This window comes from Trachypithecus francoisi, unplaced genomic scaffold, assembly GCF_009764315.1.
Source record: "Trachypithecus francoisi isolate TF-2019V2 unplaced genomic scaffold, Tfra_2.0 Lachesis_group3, whole genome shotgun sequence".
NCBI classification, from domain to species: Eukaryota; Metazoa; Chordata; class Mammalia; order Primates; family Cercopithecidae; genus Trachypithecus; species Trachypithecus francoisi.
Genome location: NW_022681468.1, coordinates 25,612,932 through 25,631,279, shown reverse-complemented (window position 1 = coordinate 25,631,279; position 18,348 = coordinate 25,612,932). Strand labels below are relative to the sequence as shown.

Genomic DNA, 18,348 nt, shown 5'->3' with positions numbered 1-18,348 from the left:
CATGCCTGGCTAATTTTTTTGTCTTTTTAATAGAGTTAGGGTTTCACTATGCTGGCTAGGCTGGTTTCAAACTCCTGACCTCAAGTGATCCTTCTGCCTTGGCCTCCCAAAGTGCTAGGCTTACAGGCGTGAGCCACCGTGCCCGGCTTCTGCCTAATTTAAAGATGATGAATGGCATGGTTTAATATTCTCACGGGAGATAAACAACACAGGGAAGTCCCTGGGTGAAACTCTTATCCTAGATTTAATCACTCACCTTGAGAGGCAGCCCTGTTCCAATGTAGCAAAGCTCTGGGATAAGTTTCATTCTCACCTACAATGGTTGCTTCTCCTACAGGAAAAGAAACAAAATACAAATCAGGCATTTAAGAAAAGGCACTAGACTTAATTTTCATTTGCAAAGTAGGGAGGACAGGTGAAGCATAAGTTAAGAAGAATTAGGATATAAGAATTAAAACAAATGCTGAAATTAGACAATTACTGAACTAAAATAGTGAGTTCAAAGCAATCACCAGATGCAAGAGCGCACTACTTTGTGAAACATGTTTTATCTATAGAACCAATCATGAGACTATTGAGCCACTTTTCTACACAGTGTTGGGAAAATGGCGTTTTTGTATCCACTGTATTTTGAAAAATATATTTATGCAAAGGGCTTAATTTTAAAATGAATGTCAAATCCATTTCTACAGTCAACTCTGGTTATAAAACTAACTTTGATGGCTAAAGTAAAATATTAATAACTTAAGCAAGTGTGTTCAGTTCCAGTTATAATAATAAAGAATGTTTCCTAGTAGCTTTTCTTTTTGAACAGATTAAACAGTTCACTGGTGTGAACTCGTGCATTCTAAACCTAAGGCAGGACTAAAATGAACCTTACTCTGATCAAGAATGAAGGCTGCATTGCTTTGTGCCACTTCATAGCCCTGTTCAGCCAGGAGGAGGTACTGGATCACTGCAGCATTGTAATCACCATCTTTATAGCTGTTATAGGCAGTCATAAGCCTTTCAGACCAACGGCCTCGTTCACATACATTCTTAAACAACTGTGTGAGGTGGGGAAAAAAATAACCAGTAAAAGAAAATAAGAACGATATACCAGATAATCACTTACGCACTTTGGCTACAGATAACTATTAAGCTTGCTCTTTCAATTTCTGGCAGCTTTCTTGAATAGACATAAAAGTTTGAGATACTTATTTAAAGTTTTCACTTACTCTTTAGAAGTCAACGGGTTTATTAAAAAAAACAGTACACAATTATTGTACTACAAAAATGACCATTTACTCTGCCCAGGTACTGTTCTAATGGTTTATGTGTACTACGATTCTTAATTCTCCCGTGAGGTTCATGAGGGACCACCCTATGACGTAAGTCCTGTTAACAGCCCCATTTGACAAGTGAGTGAACTAAAGTACGGAGATTTAGAAACTTTGCTAAGCATTTATCAATGTCACTCTAAAGTGCCAGGTCTAAGAAACAGCTAAGAGGAAAATTTCCAATTAGAAGATATTAGCATTCCTTTTTGGAACATTCATTCAACTTTTTCTTTCTTTCCTTTTTTTTTTTTTTTTAAAGTGATCGGCTCTTTCTATGTTGTCCAGGTTGGTCTCGAACTCCTGGGCTCAAGCCATCATCCACCTTAACCTCCTAAGTAGCTGGGACTACAGGCACGTGCCACTGTGCCCAGCTCACATTTTTTTTTGATGCTGATTATTATCAGATACTGTCTTAGGTGCAAGAGATACTGCAGACACCAATGTCTCCCCTTATACAGTTGATTCTAATAGGGAGAGACTGTAATAAGTAAGTATAATAATTACACACTGACCCCTCAGTCTTCCCTCAGTATATCAAAGCTAGGTAGGCTGAGTCTAGAACTATGTAAGAAAACATACCAAGAAAACCAGAATTAAAAGCACAGACTTTCCTGCTGGGCAAATCAACTCCCTACACACAAGTTGTAGAAAAGACCTTACCTCCACTGCAGTGTGACATGATCGCATCACACCGGTGCCACTGGCATGCATCTGAGCTAGGTTGTAGAAGGCCAAGATATGGCCTCCCTGAGAAGCTAAATTAAAATACTTCAAGGCCTGTTTATAATCTCTCTTGACTCCAATGCCGTCTGTAAGAAAAAAAAAAATCACACAAGATAATAGACTTAAGATTTAGTTAAGCATCAGAGGAGGCTTATATATGAGGAATAAAACTCTAATGAAAGAATTCTGAGTAAATATGTGAATCTAATACAAATTAGCATATTGATACAGATTAATATAATTTACAATGAAAAACATAAGATGTATAAATCATTGAACTGGCAGAACATTTAACCAGCCAGAATTTGATAATACCCATTTCCATATGATAATGCCATCCAGAGGAAAACAGCTTAATTCAGATCTTGGTGTATCCACCATTAATTCCAGTGTTACTTACTATAGTACATGGAACCAAGCTGTAGTTGCCCATCCACCCAGCCTTGTTCAGCAGCTTTCTGGAAATACTTCAGGGCTAGATCATAATTCTGTAGAAAAAGATGTCATATGATGAGAACGCTCAAAAGGCTGACATACTCAAAAGTTAAGAGATTTATTAAAAAAATGAACAAAGCATATAAAAAAATATTCCCGAAGAGCCATTAAAAAGACCACTTTCTAATTCTTATAATAGATAATAATATACATTAAGTCATAGGGGGATTAATATTTAAGGCGGTGAAGAAGAGCAAGTAAGAGTTTTTGTGAAACAATTTGTATGTTGCTCTCAGAAAGCAGAAACACTAGTAGAACATCAGACCAGGAATTAAGAAACAGTCAATCTTCTCTGCTAACCAATTAATCCTTTTTAAACCTCAATTTTCCTAAAATTAAAAGAGGAAAATTCTCTCCTTATTCTTTTACTCCCTGTGTACCTTACCAAACACTACATTATTATTATACTTCAAAGGTCATATGTATCCAAAGAGAAAAGTTAAAATAAAGGTTACTACTGAATTTTAGTGTCCTAGAATGACTACAAGGCCTCAAAATGAGAACACATTACTGTCTTTTGTGTTAGAGAATACCTATAGATATTAAAAACCTAGCTCTTAAACCTAGCTCTTAGTTTCAGCCTCAAATCAAAGGGACATATTACTTGGAAAGATCATATAGAGAAGGAAACAGCAATATGAACCCAGGGACATCCAATACGAGGAGGCTGCACCAAAGGATGAGATGCAATGGCCAAGGAAACCCAGACATAGACAGAACACCAGGGAAGGGAGAGGTCAAGTGAGGTAGAACCAAAAAATGTCAATTGGACTGACATTAAGGAGGTTACTGGTGATCTGTACAGAGAGTACAGTTCCATGAAGCAGAAGTTCGATTGCTAAGAACTCAAGAGTGAATGGCAGCAGCTTAGTTTGACTCTGAGTGAAGGGCTGGGAGAAGAGAGGTGGTAGCTAGAAGGGGTAAAGGGCAGAACAGAAAGCTTTCCTCCTCCTAAATGGAAGGCAGTCACGCATTTTGTTAGGCTTGAGTGAAAAAGTAGGCAAGGAGATAAAGTCCTGAGAAATGGTTAGAGCAGGTCAGGTAGAGAGCAGAGATGGAAGAACAAGAAACAGCTCCACACCTTTGGGAGAAAGTGCCAGACGCAGAGCTGTTCTAAGAGAGTTGAGAGGGTGTCTGTCGGGTGTGGGTTGGTAGTGAGACAAACTCAGACAACAGGAAGAGGTTCAGCTTTGCTTACAATGGAACAGCCCCACCTGGGCTGACTGGAAGGTAATTAAGGAACACGTCCCTACCTCTCCAGCCGACTGATTATTAAAGTCAGAATGTCAGACTGAACACTTACAACTTGAACTCCTCTCCCATAGAGGTAGGCCATTCCGAGCCCACTCTGTCCAACTGGGTTGCCCTGCAAACCACAGAAATCAGACAAAAGAGTGAAAAGAATTCATTCAAAAATAGGCAAGAATAAATAATTGCAAAATAAATCATTTATAAGCATATTCAAAATCATGTCTTAGTACTTTTCAGTTCAAAACAAAATTTCTTCTCATCAGACTGAACATAATATTGACTTTTAGACATTTGGGGGCTTTGAGTAATTTGCTGAAAAAGAGTAGAGAGTAAATTCATTTCGAATTCAATTTTGGTGACTTACTTTATGACCATCCTTACCATGAATTTATGACATAAAGCATGACTAATGTATTTCATCAAAATGAAAAGCAGGTCACATTTTTGCAGTTTTTCATTGGTAACATCCCACCCCAATAAAGAGGGAAGGTATGATGGAACATCTTGTAATAAGAACATAATCATGTAATAATAGCAATGCTGCTATCAGGTGACAAAAATAAATACTTAGGATTATTGGAGTGTCATAGAGCAAAGAGAATCACTGTTTTGGGACTAGAAAGAAAAAAAACCTAGAATTTGCCTAAACTTAGAGGGACAGAAGACATCTTTAAAAAGACTGTCACAGCATTCCTTCAGAAAGCATTCAAGTGATATCTGGAACTACAGTAACATGTATAATAGTTGACAGAGAGGTAAGTGTACATACTGAAGACATACAAAGTTTTAGGTATTCATATGCAGTTTTCTGAGCCAAAGAAAGCCTAAATTATGTACTATGATTATCAAAAGTACCCTATTATGTAAGCTTTTCAATTTCATGTTGCAGTATCAATAGGGTAGATTATATAACTTCAAGTTCCATTACTAAAAATCAGTATTTCCCTGATTAGGAAACTTCTCAGTGAAACTTAACAATTAAAAATCAACAATATGGTCCCTAAGAAAATTGATTTTTATCAAGAGGGCTTTGTCTAATTAATACATTCACATGAATCATACTTAATAAGCAGTTTCAATAATGTATAGCATGAGTTGGCTATGATTAACCCTTTGATATAACAAATTTATTTTTAAAATATTAGTAATATGGTACACATTTCAGTACACTGAGACAAAGCCTTACCATGTCAGCAGCTTTCTTAAAGTAGTGGAGAGCTGTCTCATTACTCTGAGGTACAATGTCACTTCCTTCCGAATACATCTGGAAAACAGATCCCAATTTCAGTAAGAGCTGTAACCCTTTCTCCAATTACATTTTTCTCCTTTCTTATCTCCCTTTGGGTTTTGTTAGATCTCATGAAATCTTTCCAAAAAATTTAGAATTCCCCACAGGATATTTTAGAATTAAAATCAAAGGCTGGGTACAGTGGCTCATGCCTGTAATCCCAGCACTTTGGGAGGCCAAGGTGGGCAGATCACCTGAGGTCAGGAGTTCAAGACCAGCCTGGCATATGGCAAAACCCCGTCTCTACTAAAAATACAAAAACTAGCCAGGCGTGGTGGCACGCGCTTGTAATCCCAGCTACTCGGGAGGCTGAGGCAGCAGAATCGCTTGAGGCCAGGACGCTGCGGCTGCAGAGAACTGAGAGCTTGCCACTGCCCTCCAGACTGGGCCACAAAACATGACCTCATCTCAAAAAAAAAAAAAAAAAAAAAAAAAGAATGAAAAGTAAACCCTTAAAAGCAAACATTTTAATAATTATATATTTTGATGCCATCTCAAATTTATGCCTTATTTGTAAACATGAATACATAAAATCAGCTCACATATTAGTCTCAGAAAAAATCTTTAAGTCCAGCATAAATCATTTTTCTCACTCTATTCCAGGGCAGTCAAATGGTTAGTAAGGTGCTTAGGATCAGATCAGTGATTCAACAAGGAAAGGGGGAGCTGCTTGCAGCATTCATTCTTCTTTCTCCTCTACCACTACTTTCCCCAGGATAAGATCACAAGTGGGTCTTAAGTTCAGGAAACGAAGTAACTAAAAGGTTTATCTGAAAAGGGTTTAAACACTAAACAATTAAGAGTATCAGGTACGGAGAATGATAAAGGGCCAAGAGAAAGAAAAACAGAATGGTCAAGACCGCCTTTATTCACATACATGTTAAAGAAACAATACATTTAAAAAATAGTTTTTAAAGACAGTGACAGTAATTGAGAGCAAGAACCAAAAGAGGAATGAAAGGTTCTTAAATGCTTAACAAAAACAGATGGGAAATACCAAGTTCCATGCTATGGAACAGCTGGAATATTTAAATGTAGTTACCACACCCCAATTACTAGTATGATCATGAGGCAAATCATGATGAAATTTCCCTGTTGTAAAAACCTTTGTGATATATTCCATCTAAACTTCCTTACTTCAGGATTCACTTAGAAGTGAAAATACCCATTGATTTATAGTATGTTTCAAAATAATGAAAAAGTTTTGAGATTCTTCCATGACATATGTAATTTATTTATAAAGTTTCTACACTTAAATGTTCTGTTCCCTTGATTGAGAACATAGCTACAATGAGAAGAGGTGGGTCATGGCTACCACATTTAAGACAATTAAAAGCTCTGCAGATAAATTTCAACAAACTCTAATTTCCTCTATTCAGTATGGAAGGAAACAGGCAACTGTGAGAGTCTTAGCAAAAAACTGCACAGCATCAAGAATACGTTCCTCATTATTGCATACAATACACAAAAAGTAGCAGCTCAGTGAGAGTTAATTTCAATGGAGAATTAACATACTGATGAGCAAACAGTATGTTTTTTTTTTTTTTTTTTTTGAGATGGAGTCTCACTCTGTTACTCAGGCTGGAGTGCAGTGGTGCGGTCTCGGCTCACTGCAAGCTCCACCTCCTGGGTTCACGCCATTCTCCTGCCTTAGCCTCCCGAGTAGCTGGGACTACAGGCACCCGCCACCATGCCTGGCTAATTTTTTGTATTTTGAGTAGAGACAGGGTTTCACCGTGTTAGCCAGGATGGTCTCGATCTCCTGACCTCGTGATCCACCCACCTCGGCCTCCCAAAGTGCTGAGATTACAGGCGTGAGCCACCGCGCCCAGTCACAAACACTATGTCATATTTAAGTTGCCTAAGAAAATGCCTCAGAGCAGCACTTTAAGATATAATAGTCATGCACTAGAAATTTTATTTCCAATTTATTTTTGGTAAATTGTAGATCCTGAACATAATACATGCTAATTATGCAAACACCTCTTGCTATTACATAAAACATTCACAGGATGTACAGTACCTTTCCCAAAAAGGCCATGGCATGTGAATTGCCAGCATTTGCTGCTAAATTGAAGTAATCAAATGCTCTCTGTGAGAAAAGAATTTATCAAAATAATTAGTTTTTAACAGAATCTGCTTTTGACTTTCAGCCAAAATTATTATTTCAGGAACATTTAAAAAATCTTGTTATATATTACAGTGCTTTAAAAATAAGAATACCCAGTCACGAATATTTTGAAAGAGAAATCGGAACATCTAGAAGTTTTATTTTACCAAATAACTGTACCATTTATCATTAAGTCACTGCATAATTATACATACAAAGAAATTTTTTTATTTTTTTATTTTTATTTTTTATTATACTTTAAGTTCTAGGGTACATGTGCATAACGTTTATATCATGTATAACTCCCCAATACAATCCCTCCCTCCTCCCCCCTCCCCATGATAGGCCCCAGTGTGTGATGTTCCCCTTCCCGAGTCCAAGTGATCTCATTGTTCAGTTCCCACCTATGAGTGAGAACATGCGGTGTTTGGTTTGCTCTTCTTGTGATAGTTTGCTAAGAATGATGGTTTCCAGCTGCATCCATGTCCCTACAAAGGATGCAAACTCATCCTTTTTTATGGCTGCATAGTATTCCATGGTGTATATGTGCCACATTTTCTTAATCCAGTCTGTCACAGATGGACATTTGGGTTGATTCCAAGTCTTTGCTATTGTGAATAGTGCCGCAATAAACATACGTGTGCATGTGTCTTTGTAGTAGAGTAATTTATAATCCTTTGGGTATATACCCAGTAGTGGGATGGCTGGGTCATATGGTACATTTAGTTCTAGATCCTTGAGGAATTGCCATACTGTTTTCCATAATGGTTGAACTAGTTTACAATCCCACCAACAGTGTAAAAGTGTTCCTATTTCTCCACATCCTCTCCAACACCTGTTGTTTCCTGACTTCTTAATGATTGCCATTCTAACTGGTGTGAGATGGTATCTCATTGTGGTTTTGATTTGCATTTCTCTGATGGCGAGTGATGACGAGCATTTTTTCATGTGTCTGTTGGCTGTATGGATGTCTTCTTTTGAGAAATGTCTGTTCATATCCTTTCCCCACTTTTTGATGGGGTTGTTTGTTTTTTTCTTGTATATTTGTTTGAGTTCTTTGTAGATTCTGGATATTAGCCCTTTGTCAGATGAGTAGGTTGCAAAAATTTTCTCCCATTCTGTAGGTTGCCTGTTCACTCTGATGGTAGTTTCTTTAGCTGTGCAAAAGCTCTTTAGTTTAGATCCCATTTGTCAATTTTGGCTTTTGCTGCCGTTGCTTTTGGTGTTTTAGACATGAAGTCCTTGCCCATGCCTATGTCCTGAATGGTACTACCTAGGTAGAAATTTCTTATGTCACCTAAACTTAAGGTCCAAGAAGGCTCCTGTTATTTTTAGGCAAAATGAACATCAGTCTGCTTAAAAGACATTTAAGAGAAGCTTGACTTCTTTGGTCTATTTCTCTACTGATAACCTGGGAGAAAGGAAAATCTAAGAAGTCTTTCCAAGACATGGAGCATATTTTCATTGTTCTCTAAAGGAATACAATTTCCTCTTGTACTGTTTAGAGAAAAATTCTTGACCCTACTTAAAAATCACTTAAGTAAACACACTAGCATCACAGAAATTCATTATCACCACTCTCAACTGTATCGCCGCCCATTTTTTTAAGGACCTTGTACCATTGGTTATTCCTCTTCTTTTCCTTGCTGACTTAACTTCTCCCTCTTTTGGAACCAGTTCCCCCTCAAACACATTCTATAATCTCATTATCAAAAAATAAAACTCAGTAGGGTGTGGTGGCTCTCACCTGTAAACCCTGCACTTTGGGAGGCCAAGGCAGGTGAATCACTTGAGGTCAGGAGTTCGAGACCAGCCTGGCCAACACGGTGAAACCCCGTCTCTACTAAAAATACAAAAATTAGCCTGACATGATGGCATGCACCTGTATTTCCAGCTACTCGGGAGGCTGAGGTGCGACAATCACTTGAACCCAGGAGGTGGAGGTTGCAGTGAGCCAAGACTGTGCCACTGCACTCCAGCTTGGGTGACAAAGCGAGACCCTGTCTTAAAATAAATAAATAAATAAAATAAAAAACAAAACTCAAACCAAAACATACAAGATATGTATCTCCTTTAGACCCCCAATTTCTCTCCAATGATGACTGTTCTGTTACCTACTTGCCTTCACAGCCAAGCTTCTCAAATAAATAGTGACATGCACTTCAATTCACTCTGTCATCTAGTCTTAATTGGCTTCCGTACACTACATCAAAAAGACAGCTTGTCAAGGCCACCGATGACCTTCATATTGCCAATCTAAATTTCAGCTCACCTTACTCCACCTTTCTCTGCAACATTTGGCAGAGTCCATCATGGCTTCCTTCTTGACAGACTCTTAGCTTGGCTTACAAGATGTCACACTCTCCTGGTTTCCATCCTAACTCTACCCGTACCACCTAAGTCTCCTTTGCTGGTTATTTTTCTATCAGTTGACTTCTGAACATTAAAGTTCTTCAGGGCTTAGTTTTGGACTCCATTCTCACTTTGCATTCTTTAAGCCAACTCATCTACTCCCATAGCTTCGCACACCATCAAGATGATGGCAACTCCTAAATTTATATTTTCAGCTTCAATCTAGTCCATTCAACTACCTCTGAACACCCTGTCCAATTCCTGAACATATCCCTAAAATCTTCTCTCCCTGACCTCAACTTGTTTCTCCTCCAGCAGCTCAATTTAAGCAAATGGCAATGCCATCTTATTGGTTGCTTAAGGTATCAGCCCCCCTCACTCATACCCTATCCATCACTGAGTCCTGTTACATTTACCACCAAATACATCTTGAATCCACTACTATCTTCCATTACCATAGTTCTAGTCCAAGCCACATTCTCTGTCACCTGAACTTCTGGAATATTCCCCTCCCTGATCTGCCTCATTTTATTCTTGGGGTCTTCTAATTCATTTTCTATACTGCAGCCAAAGCTGTTTTCAAATCTGAACATGCTGATCTTCGTAGCTCCCTGAAGTGCTGCAGGGATATGCTGATGTGATCAGGCATTGCTTATCTTAGTTCTGTTTCATGTACTATGGGCAGACCAGCCATATTCCTGTAGTATGGGCAGACTAGCCATATTCCTTCTTGTCTCTGGGCCTATGCACATACTGTTCTTTTTGGCCTGGAAGGACCTTATCTCCAGTGTCAACTACAATGTTCTCTACTTCTCTTTATGGAAGTCTTCCCTGCCAAGTGGTACTTCCTATCCATTAACCAATTATTGTATCTTTTGAATTTCCTTTGTAAGAATAACCACAATTTATATTTGGTGTGATCATTTAAAAAATATCTAATGCTCCTATTAAAGTTAAAGCTCCAGAAGGGGAAAGACCAAAACTGTTTTGTCCAATATTGCATCCTGAATGCCTAGCAGTGAATGGCACATAGTAGGCACTAGTATTTGTATTTTCCAGCTTTCTTAGGGGTTGGTTACATCTTGAAAGCTCATTTGTGATGGGTGTTTAAATGACACAAGTTTGATACTGGCATTGACTCAGCAAGAAATATATTGAGAACATCATTTCCTGCTATAACTGAGGTGTAAAAGCCCTAGGAACAGGGTAGTTACCTGATGATTCTGTTCTACTCCACGTCCTCCGTGCAGATGCAGTTGTCCCAGACCAACCTGAAAATGATCACAAACAAGGCAAAAGTAAGTGGTAGCATCTGGCACACAATTAAAATAAAACCAACAAGAAATGATTTGGTCATAAAATGGTTTCTGTTCAGGACTCAAAAAACTAAAAGATTTAGTCTTAACTCCTGAAAATGCTATTCTAATTTAACCTAAAAATTTTGAAAAGGAAAAACGTATACTTGTAATTGCAAAGTACCATTTGCGGCCAGGTGCTGTGGGTCACACCTGTAACCCTGACACTTTGGGAGGTCAAGGGTGAATCACTTGAGCCCAGGAGTTCAAGAACAACCTGGGCATCATCGCAAAATCCTGTCTCTACAAAAAAATAGAAAAAGTAGCCTGACGTGGTAGCATACGCCTGTAGTCCCCGCCACTTGAAAGCCTGAGGTGGGAGGATCACCTGAGCCTGGAGAGGTTGAGGCTGCAGTGAGCTGTGTTGTGCCACTGCACTCCCGCCTGGGTGACAGAGAGAGACGTTTTCTCAAATAAAAAACAGGCTAGGCACAATGGCTCATGCCTGTAATCCCAGCACTTTGGGAGGCCAAGGCGGGTGGACTCTCTTAAGGTCAGGAGTTCAAGACCAGCCTGGCTAACATGGTGAAACCCCGTCTTTACTAAAAATGCAAAAATTAGCTGGGCGTGGTGGTGGATGTCTGTAATCCCAAATACTTGGGAGGCTGAGGCAGGAGAATTGCTTGAACCTGGGAGGCAGAGGTTAAGGTGAGCCAAGATCATGCCACTGCACTCCATCCTGGGCGACAGAGTAAGACTTCGTCTCAAAAAACAAACAAATGAACAAACAAAACAAAAACCAAAAACACAAAGTGTCCTGCTAAAGTGGAGGTGAAATCAAGGCATTTTCACGTAAATTAAAACTGAATTTGTCCCCAGTGAATCTGCTCTAAAGGAAATACAAATGGGTGCTCTTCAGAAAGAAGGAAACTTACTAGAAGCTGGGAGATACAGTAAGAAATAAGAGCTGGCCAGGTGTGGTGGCTCATGCCTATAATCCCAGCACTCTGGGAGGCTGAGGTGGGCAGGATCACTTAGGCCAGGAGTTCAAGACCAGCCTGGCTAACATGGTGAAACCCCATCTCTACTAAAAATACAAAAATTAGCTGGGCATGGTGGTGGACGTCTGTAATCCCAAATACTTGGGAGGCTGAGGCAGGAGAATTGCTTGAATCTGGGAAGCAAGAGGTTATGGTAAGCCGAGATAGTGCCACTACACTCCATTCTGGGTGACAGAGCAAGACTTCATCTCAAAAACACAAACAAAACAAAAAACAAAAACACAAAGTATCCTTCTAAAGTGGAGGCGAAATAAAGCATTTGCACATAAAACTGAATTTGTCCCCAGTGAACCTGCTCTAAAGGAAATACACAAATGGGTGCTTTTCAGAAAGAAGGAAAATTACTAGAAGCTGGGAGACACAGTAAGAAAGAGCTGGCCCAGTGTGGTGGCTCATGCCTGTAATCCCAGCATTTTGGGAGGCCGAGGTGGGCAGGATCACTTAGGCCAGGAGTTCAAGATCAGCCTAGCCAACATGGTGAAACCCCATCTCTACTAAGAATACAAAAATTAGCTGGGTGTGGTGGTGCATGCCTGCATTCCCAGCTATTTGGGGAGGTTAAGGCACCAGAATCGCTTGAACCCAGGAGGCAGAGGTTGTAGTGAGCCGAGATAGTGGCACTGGGCAACAGAGCAAGGATCTGTCTCAAAAAATAAAAAAAAAAAAAATAATAAAAAGCAATGAAAAGGTAAATTTGAAAATAAATGTAAATTAATATGGACTGTACAAAACAACAGTATCTCATGGTACCAAAAGATATAAAATCAAACACACACAGAATACTCTGAGATCTCTGTGCTGTCCTGGAAATGGTAAAAGTGCTCATTGTACCAGACTTTGGTAAGTCAAGGATGCATGTTGTGATTGCTAGATAACCACTATAAGAGTAGCCATCATGCTAGCAGAGGGGAAGAGATGAACAGGAAAAAGCGCTCGAACCAAAAAAGGGCAAGAAAGGAGAGAAAAGTAAACATGAAAAGATACACAGAAAGCAAGTAAAACAGAAAATTTTAAGTAAATTAAATTTTACATTAATGTAAAAATAAGATGTTGAACAAGTTTATTATAATTTCATTAGCTAACATTTAGATCTACCTTTCACTATGTTTTTTTTTTCTTAAGATTCCACTGCTAGTCTTAAAACCAACTGTTCTTTATAAGTATCTAATGCTCATCTGTACATGTCCTAAATTAGAAATAATTGCAAACTTAGTGGAAAAAAATGTAAATGTTAAAGTTCTTTTTATTTTAATATCAAAAGAAGCCACAAAACGCGTTTGTGCACACATGGTACTTTGATGGACATGATACAATTTCCATTAAACGAGCTTACTTCTGTTCTTGACCTTGAGGAAATTATATGATTTAAGATGAGCAGAAGAAACATGAATGGTAAATAGCTCTGAAGAGCATCTGATATTGCAAATATTCCAGGGACTTCTTGTTTACAGAAAGTGACAGTTTTCATCATTGGTGACTCTAGTAAGAGCCTTCATCGTCGGTGTTAATGCTGCTCTGTTCAAGCAGTGATTGTTCAGTGGCAGTACATGGGAGAGTCACCTGGACAGTTTCAGGAACCAGTGCCTAGGTCCCATCTCACACTAACCGAAATGGAATATCCTAAGAGTGTGAGACTCTTGGTATTTTTTTTTTAAGGGGCTCAGGTGATTCTAATATGTAGTTCATAATTGCTCAGGGCAATGAAAAGGTAACTTACAGATATAAGTGCTTGCTCCTGTCCCCCACAGATTAAAATACACAATGCAGTAAAGATATTTGGTGAGATGTTTAAACACGTACCTGTGCTTGCACATCACCTTTTTCAGCTAGGAACTGGTAATACTGAATCAAATCTTCTTCTAGCATTCCACTGTTCATTCCTGGATTTTCCACTTCATCAGGCAGCCGTATTCTCTGTACTACTGAGCCTCCTGTTAGCGAGATATCACTAGCAACTGAAATAGAGGGATAAAATAATAAGGCTGAGGAAAATCAGAACTGTTCCAGAGAGAAGTACAATTCTAGCTGCCAAACGCTGACAAACACAATGTTAAAGGAATCTGTTTTTACGGTAGTCTATACAGATCGCAAATCAGTAATCTATTAATAAATTGAACTTTTTTCACAACATAAATAGAACCTAAAGCAAAAAAATTATATAAAAGAAAGTACTTCTGAACCTTAACTAGTTTAAAGATGAGTCTACATAAAACAGCCATTTATAACACTTCAAATAGAACAATAAAAACAGAAATGGTTAAAGTTAATTTCATTTATTTTTTTTCCCTGAAAGGTAAAAGGGAAAACATAGATACCATGATTGGCAACAAGACGATAGTGAGTCAGTGCAGATTCACAACTCTGGAGGACGCCGATGCCAGCCCAGTATCTGTAACCCTGTAAAACAACTTCACGTGAGGCGGCAGCAGTTTTATGTACTTCAGTGGCATTCTTCGTGGAACAAATAAAGCTAAGCATACACAGAATTTTGCTGTCATTTGATCCAAGTACACTAACACCTTATTTATGCTAAGTTTTAGGTTTTGAGGTAATTTATTCAGCAACTTCAACAAGAAGGCCATAGCTAAGAACAAAGAAATAAATATTGTAGTTCCTAGAGCAATCAAAATAGATGTTACAAACTTTATTTTTGAAGTGTGTGCATTTTACTCGTAAGAGAAAAATTATAAGCGCTTTCGTTTAGAACCAGTTTTAATCTTAAGACACAATTTTATCAAAAATGAGTTAATCTTCCAAAGTAGCAAAGAAAAAGTAACAGCAAAATAGGGAAAATGAGACTATTGGAAGAAGGCAAAGTGCCACTAGCAATAAATGACCAGAATAAATGGGAAGATAGCTAATCATGAAGAGTAAAACACAGAAAGTAGAGCTCTCTGGAGTCATTCTGCACAAATAACTTCATGAACTTTAACAATCTTTAGGGCACTGTTGCAAAATAATGTATAATATTTCATGTTCTTTTTCTGTAGCCACTATTTATAAAATTTTGAAAAACTAAAGAAAATTTTTAAAAATTATGATAATCTAAAAAATGATTCTGACAATTCCAACTCAGAGAAAATTTAAAAAGAGATATTTATCAGATCGCTCTTTTTAGGGGCAATCAGCCAAACTAATCATTTTAAAGAAAAATTGTGGACGCCACCAATTTTCATTTACATGTAGATTCCATGTGTTATATCCATTAACAAGAATTTGAAGGAAGTTCAACTGAGTAGCTGGTATTAATACAAGCAAATCTCAATCATGAAAGCTGAAAAAGTTGTGGCTGCTATAAACCACAAATTCTTCTGATATTAATGTTATTAGCCTTCTACTAAAGTCTACTTACCAAAACCATGTGGGCTATTAGATTGCCCCCAAGAGCTCCAAATGTATAATATACAAGAGCCTGTGAAAGAATAAAAAATGTTTAACTGAACACAGGCACACATTTATTCAATTCAAACTGTAATATGCAATAAAGTTTTAATAGTATTACCTTTGCCTGACTTGAATTAACACCCAGTCCAGAGGCATAGAGAAAGCCAAGAGCCTGAAATAAACGATAAAGTAAGAAATCTTGAGTTGGTGAAGGTTTATCCAAGACAGACACAGTTTTATATACTACTAAAAAATACAAGAATCTTTAAATGCTAAAAGATTTGAATTCAAGTATGTACAAACGTGGATTAAAGAGTCTTGGAAAAGCATTCAGGATTTTACACATTACACAATTAAATTAAATGTAACATTAAACAAAATTTTATTTATTTGTGGCCTTTCTTTTTTTTTTTGAGACAGGGTCTCACTCTGTCATCCAGGCTGGAATGCAGTGGCGTGATCTTGGCTCACTGCAACCTCTGCCTACTGGGTTCAAGTGGTTCTCCCACCTCAGCCTCCCGAGTAGCTGGGACTATGTAGAGGCGTATGCCACCATGCCCGGCTCGTTTTTGTATTTTTTGGTAAAGACAAGCTTTTACTATGTTGGCCAGGCTGGTCTCGAACTATTGACCTCAAGTGATCCACGCGCCTCAGCCTCCCAAACTGCTGAAATTACAGGCGTGAGCCACTGTACCCGGCCACAATTAAATGTAACTTTTTTTTTTTTTTTTCATAATTGAGATTTTATTGGTTGAAGATCAGTACAGACATTTCAATTTGTACATAATTCTTAACATATGTAACGAAATTCTAAAAAGCCATGTATTGTAATTATTTTTTAAAGTTATTCCAGTGACTTTCCAGCTTAAAATTCAGAAGCAAATTTTCCTTAAGAGGCTATCAAGTACCAGTATCTTCACATGTTGCTCAGCTGTTACATATGGCCCACCAGTTCACAACTGAATAGCATGTACACTACATATTCAAATTTGTAATCTTTCACAGCACAGTAACAAAGTTATTAGGAAAACAGGACTACCACAACCAAACATGTTACAGAGTGCACACAACTCTGACAGGGAGCGCCACGATCAAGGAGTGGTTTTCTTTAGGAAACAATTCTACGAAAAAACAACATGAGAATGGAAGTAATTTAAAATGTTCAAGACATTAAATGCAGGACTGACTCCATATTGCCATTTAATATGCTTTGTATTATAGGATATAAAAACTAACCCCCCATGTATGGAATGTTAAGCTGACACCCGAGACAGTCAAAGCCTCCCATAATTCAATATCCCACACTATTTTCTGGTTGTACCAAAAAATAACCAACCAGCAAATGATTTCACCTCTTAAAAAAAAGCATTTACACTTAAAAAATGGGATGAGGTGGGATTCCCTCCTTCTTAAAAATGTTTCTACAGCTACTAAAAAACTTGCATTTACAAAATAGTTGATAAAAATATTCTTCTGAATTGTACAAGAAGGGAGACAGGGACCACTGGTAAGACATGGTATACATATTAATCAGACTTGGCTTCTTTCTCTCCTGCTTCATCAGAGGCTGGACTCTCCTCAGTTTTCGTTTCCCCGCTTTCTGCAGGTAAATCTTCTTCAGTTTCTTGGTTAGCCACTTCGGCCTGTTTTCCCTTTGCTCCCCTTTTCCCTTCTGTTTGCACTTGTTTGTCTGAAGATTTATCCTTCGCTGCTGCCTTTTTCGGTTTCGCTTCCACTTTTGCAGGAGGTTTAGCTGACAACCGCGCCAATCTCCTCTTGGGCTCTTCCTTGGCGGCCCCTTCGACGGAGCTGACCTTCCTCTTGGTGCCTGCGGGCCGCGGTGCGTGGAGAGCCTTTGCGAAACTGGGCTGCCTGGCCACTACCACTCCTCTCGCAGCACAAGCTTCTGAGACCCACAGTGGGGGCGGTGGGAGAACCGGATCAAATGTAACTTTATTTTTATTATTTTTTTCGAGACAAAGTCTTGCTCTGTCGCCTAAGCTGGAGTGCAGTGGCGCAATCTCAGCTCACTGCAGCCTCTGACTCCGGGTTTAAGCAATTCTCCTGCCTCAGCCTCCCGAGTAGGTGGGACTACAGGTGCTGCCACCATGCCCAGCTGATTTTTTTTTGTATTTTTAGTAGAGACAGGGTTTCACCATGTTGGCCAGGCTGGTCTTGAACTCTTGACCTTGTGATCCGCCCGCCTTGGCCTCCCAAAGTACTGGGATTACAGGCGTGAGCCACCGCGCACAGCCAAATGTTAAGTTTAAACAACAAACGTTTAGCTTGAAAACAATTTAATATTAACTAGAAAGACAAAGCTGAATACATGTAAACATGACTTTATGAACAACCATTATGAAGACAACTCCCATTATCGGTACATCAGCATATTTCTCTATATATGCAGAGAGCAATACACTATGAAAACAGAGAAGATATGAATTACCCAGATAAACTATCCCAGACATAAAAAGAGGCAGCAAGGGGTCAAGTTGAAGGGGTCAAGGGAGAAAGGCTGCTCTACAATGTTCGAGCACACATGATTTTCTAAAAGTGAAAACAAAAAAATGGAACAAACAATGCATTGGTGAAGTTCAACCTTTTCAATCCTTTGTCTTCTGTGGATCGTCCTTGTTGTTGGAAAGTATAAGCTAACGTGACAAAGGCAGGTGTGGCAGAGACTGCAGTGCTCACTGAAATCATGAGCTCCTCTACATTTCCCAGCCTCTCTGGAGAATCACATGCCTGGAATATGGCTTTCAGGGATGTAAGCCTGAAAACATCCTAATGAATCCTGAGGCTCTCTTTTCTCACTTCATTGTGGCGTGGAAGCCCCGTGTAGCAATCAGTGTAGCTACATAACAGAAACAGCCCATGACCAGGAGTCACTATTCAGAAAAGAGTGATGCCAACAGGAGAGCTACATCAAATCTAGCATGAGCAAGAAACAACTCTCTGTTATTTCAGACAGTTGCAGTTAAGCCATTGTGATTTTCGGGTTTTGTCTGTTGCATCAGCTAGAATGAGTTTTCATGGAGAGAGTGCTTTGCAACATATCAAGTGCTGT

At 38.8% G+C, this 18,348-nt stretch overlaps 2 protein-coding genes across 2 annotated transcripts in view; both read right to left on the bottom strand.

Annotated features, from left to right (window-relative positions):
* SEL1L (SEL1L adaptor subunit of ERAD E3 ubiquitin ligase) overlaps positions 1-18,348 on the bottom strand; it is a 71,427-nt gene that overhangs the window by 12,770 nt on the left and 40,309 nt on the right. Inside the window, exons 7-18 of the mRNA XM_033187224.1 lie at positions 15,397-15,450; positions 15,247-15,306; positions 14,210-14,291; positions 13,695-13,849; positions 10,753-10,809; positions 7,100-7,168; positions 4,975-5,052; positions 3,841-3,903; positions 2,443-2,530; positions 1,980-2,128; positions 881-1,046; positions 257-331 (exon numbers count right to left, since the gene is read on the bottom strand). Coding sequence (XP_033043115.1) covers positions 257-331; positions 881-1,046; positions 1,980-2,128; positions 2,443-2,530; positions 3,841-3,903; positions 4,975-5,052; positions 7,100-7,168; positions 10,753-10,809; positions 13,695-13,849; positions 14,210-14,291; positions 15,247-15,306; positions 15,397-15,450 — 1,096 coding nt within the window. The remainder of the gene's footprint in view (positions 1-256; positions 332-880; positions 1,047-1,979; positions 2,129-2,442; positions 2,531-3,840; positions 3,904-4,974; positions 5,053-7,099; positions 7,169-10,752; positions 10,810-13,694; positions 13,850-14,209; positions 14,292-15,246; positions 15,307-15,396; positions 15,451-18,348) is intronic.
* On the bottom strand, positions 16,006-18,100 carry LOC117069506 (non-histone chromosomal protein HMG-14-like). Its single transcript, XM_033187808.1, has 2 exons — positions 18,096-18,100; positions 16,006-17,303 (listed from the first exon to the last, which is right to left on the bottom strand). The coding sequence occupies exons 1-2, from the start codon at positions 18,098-18,100 to the stop codon at positions 16,805-16,807; spliced, it is 504 nt and encodes a 167-aa protein (XP_033043699.1). The 3' UTR covers positions 16,006-16,804.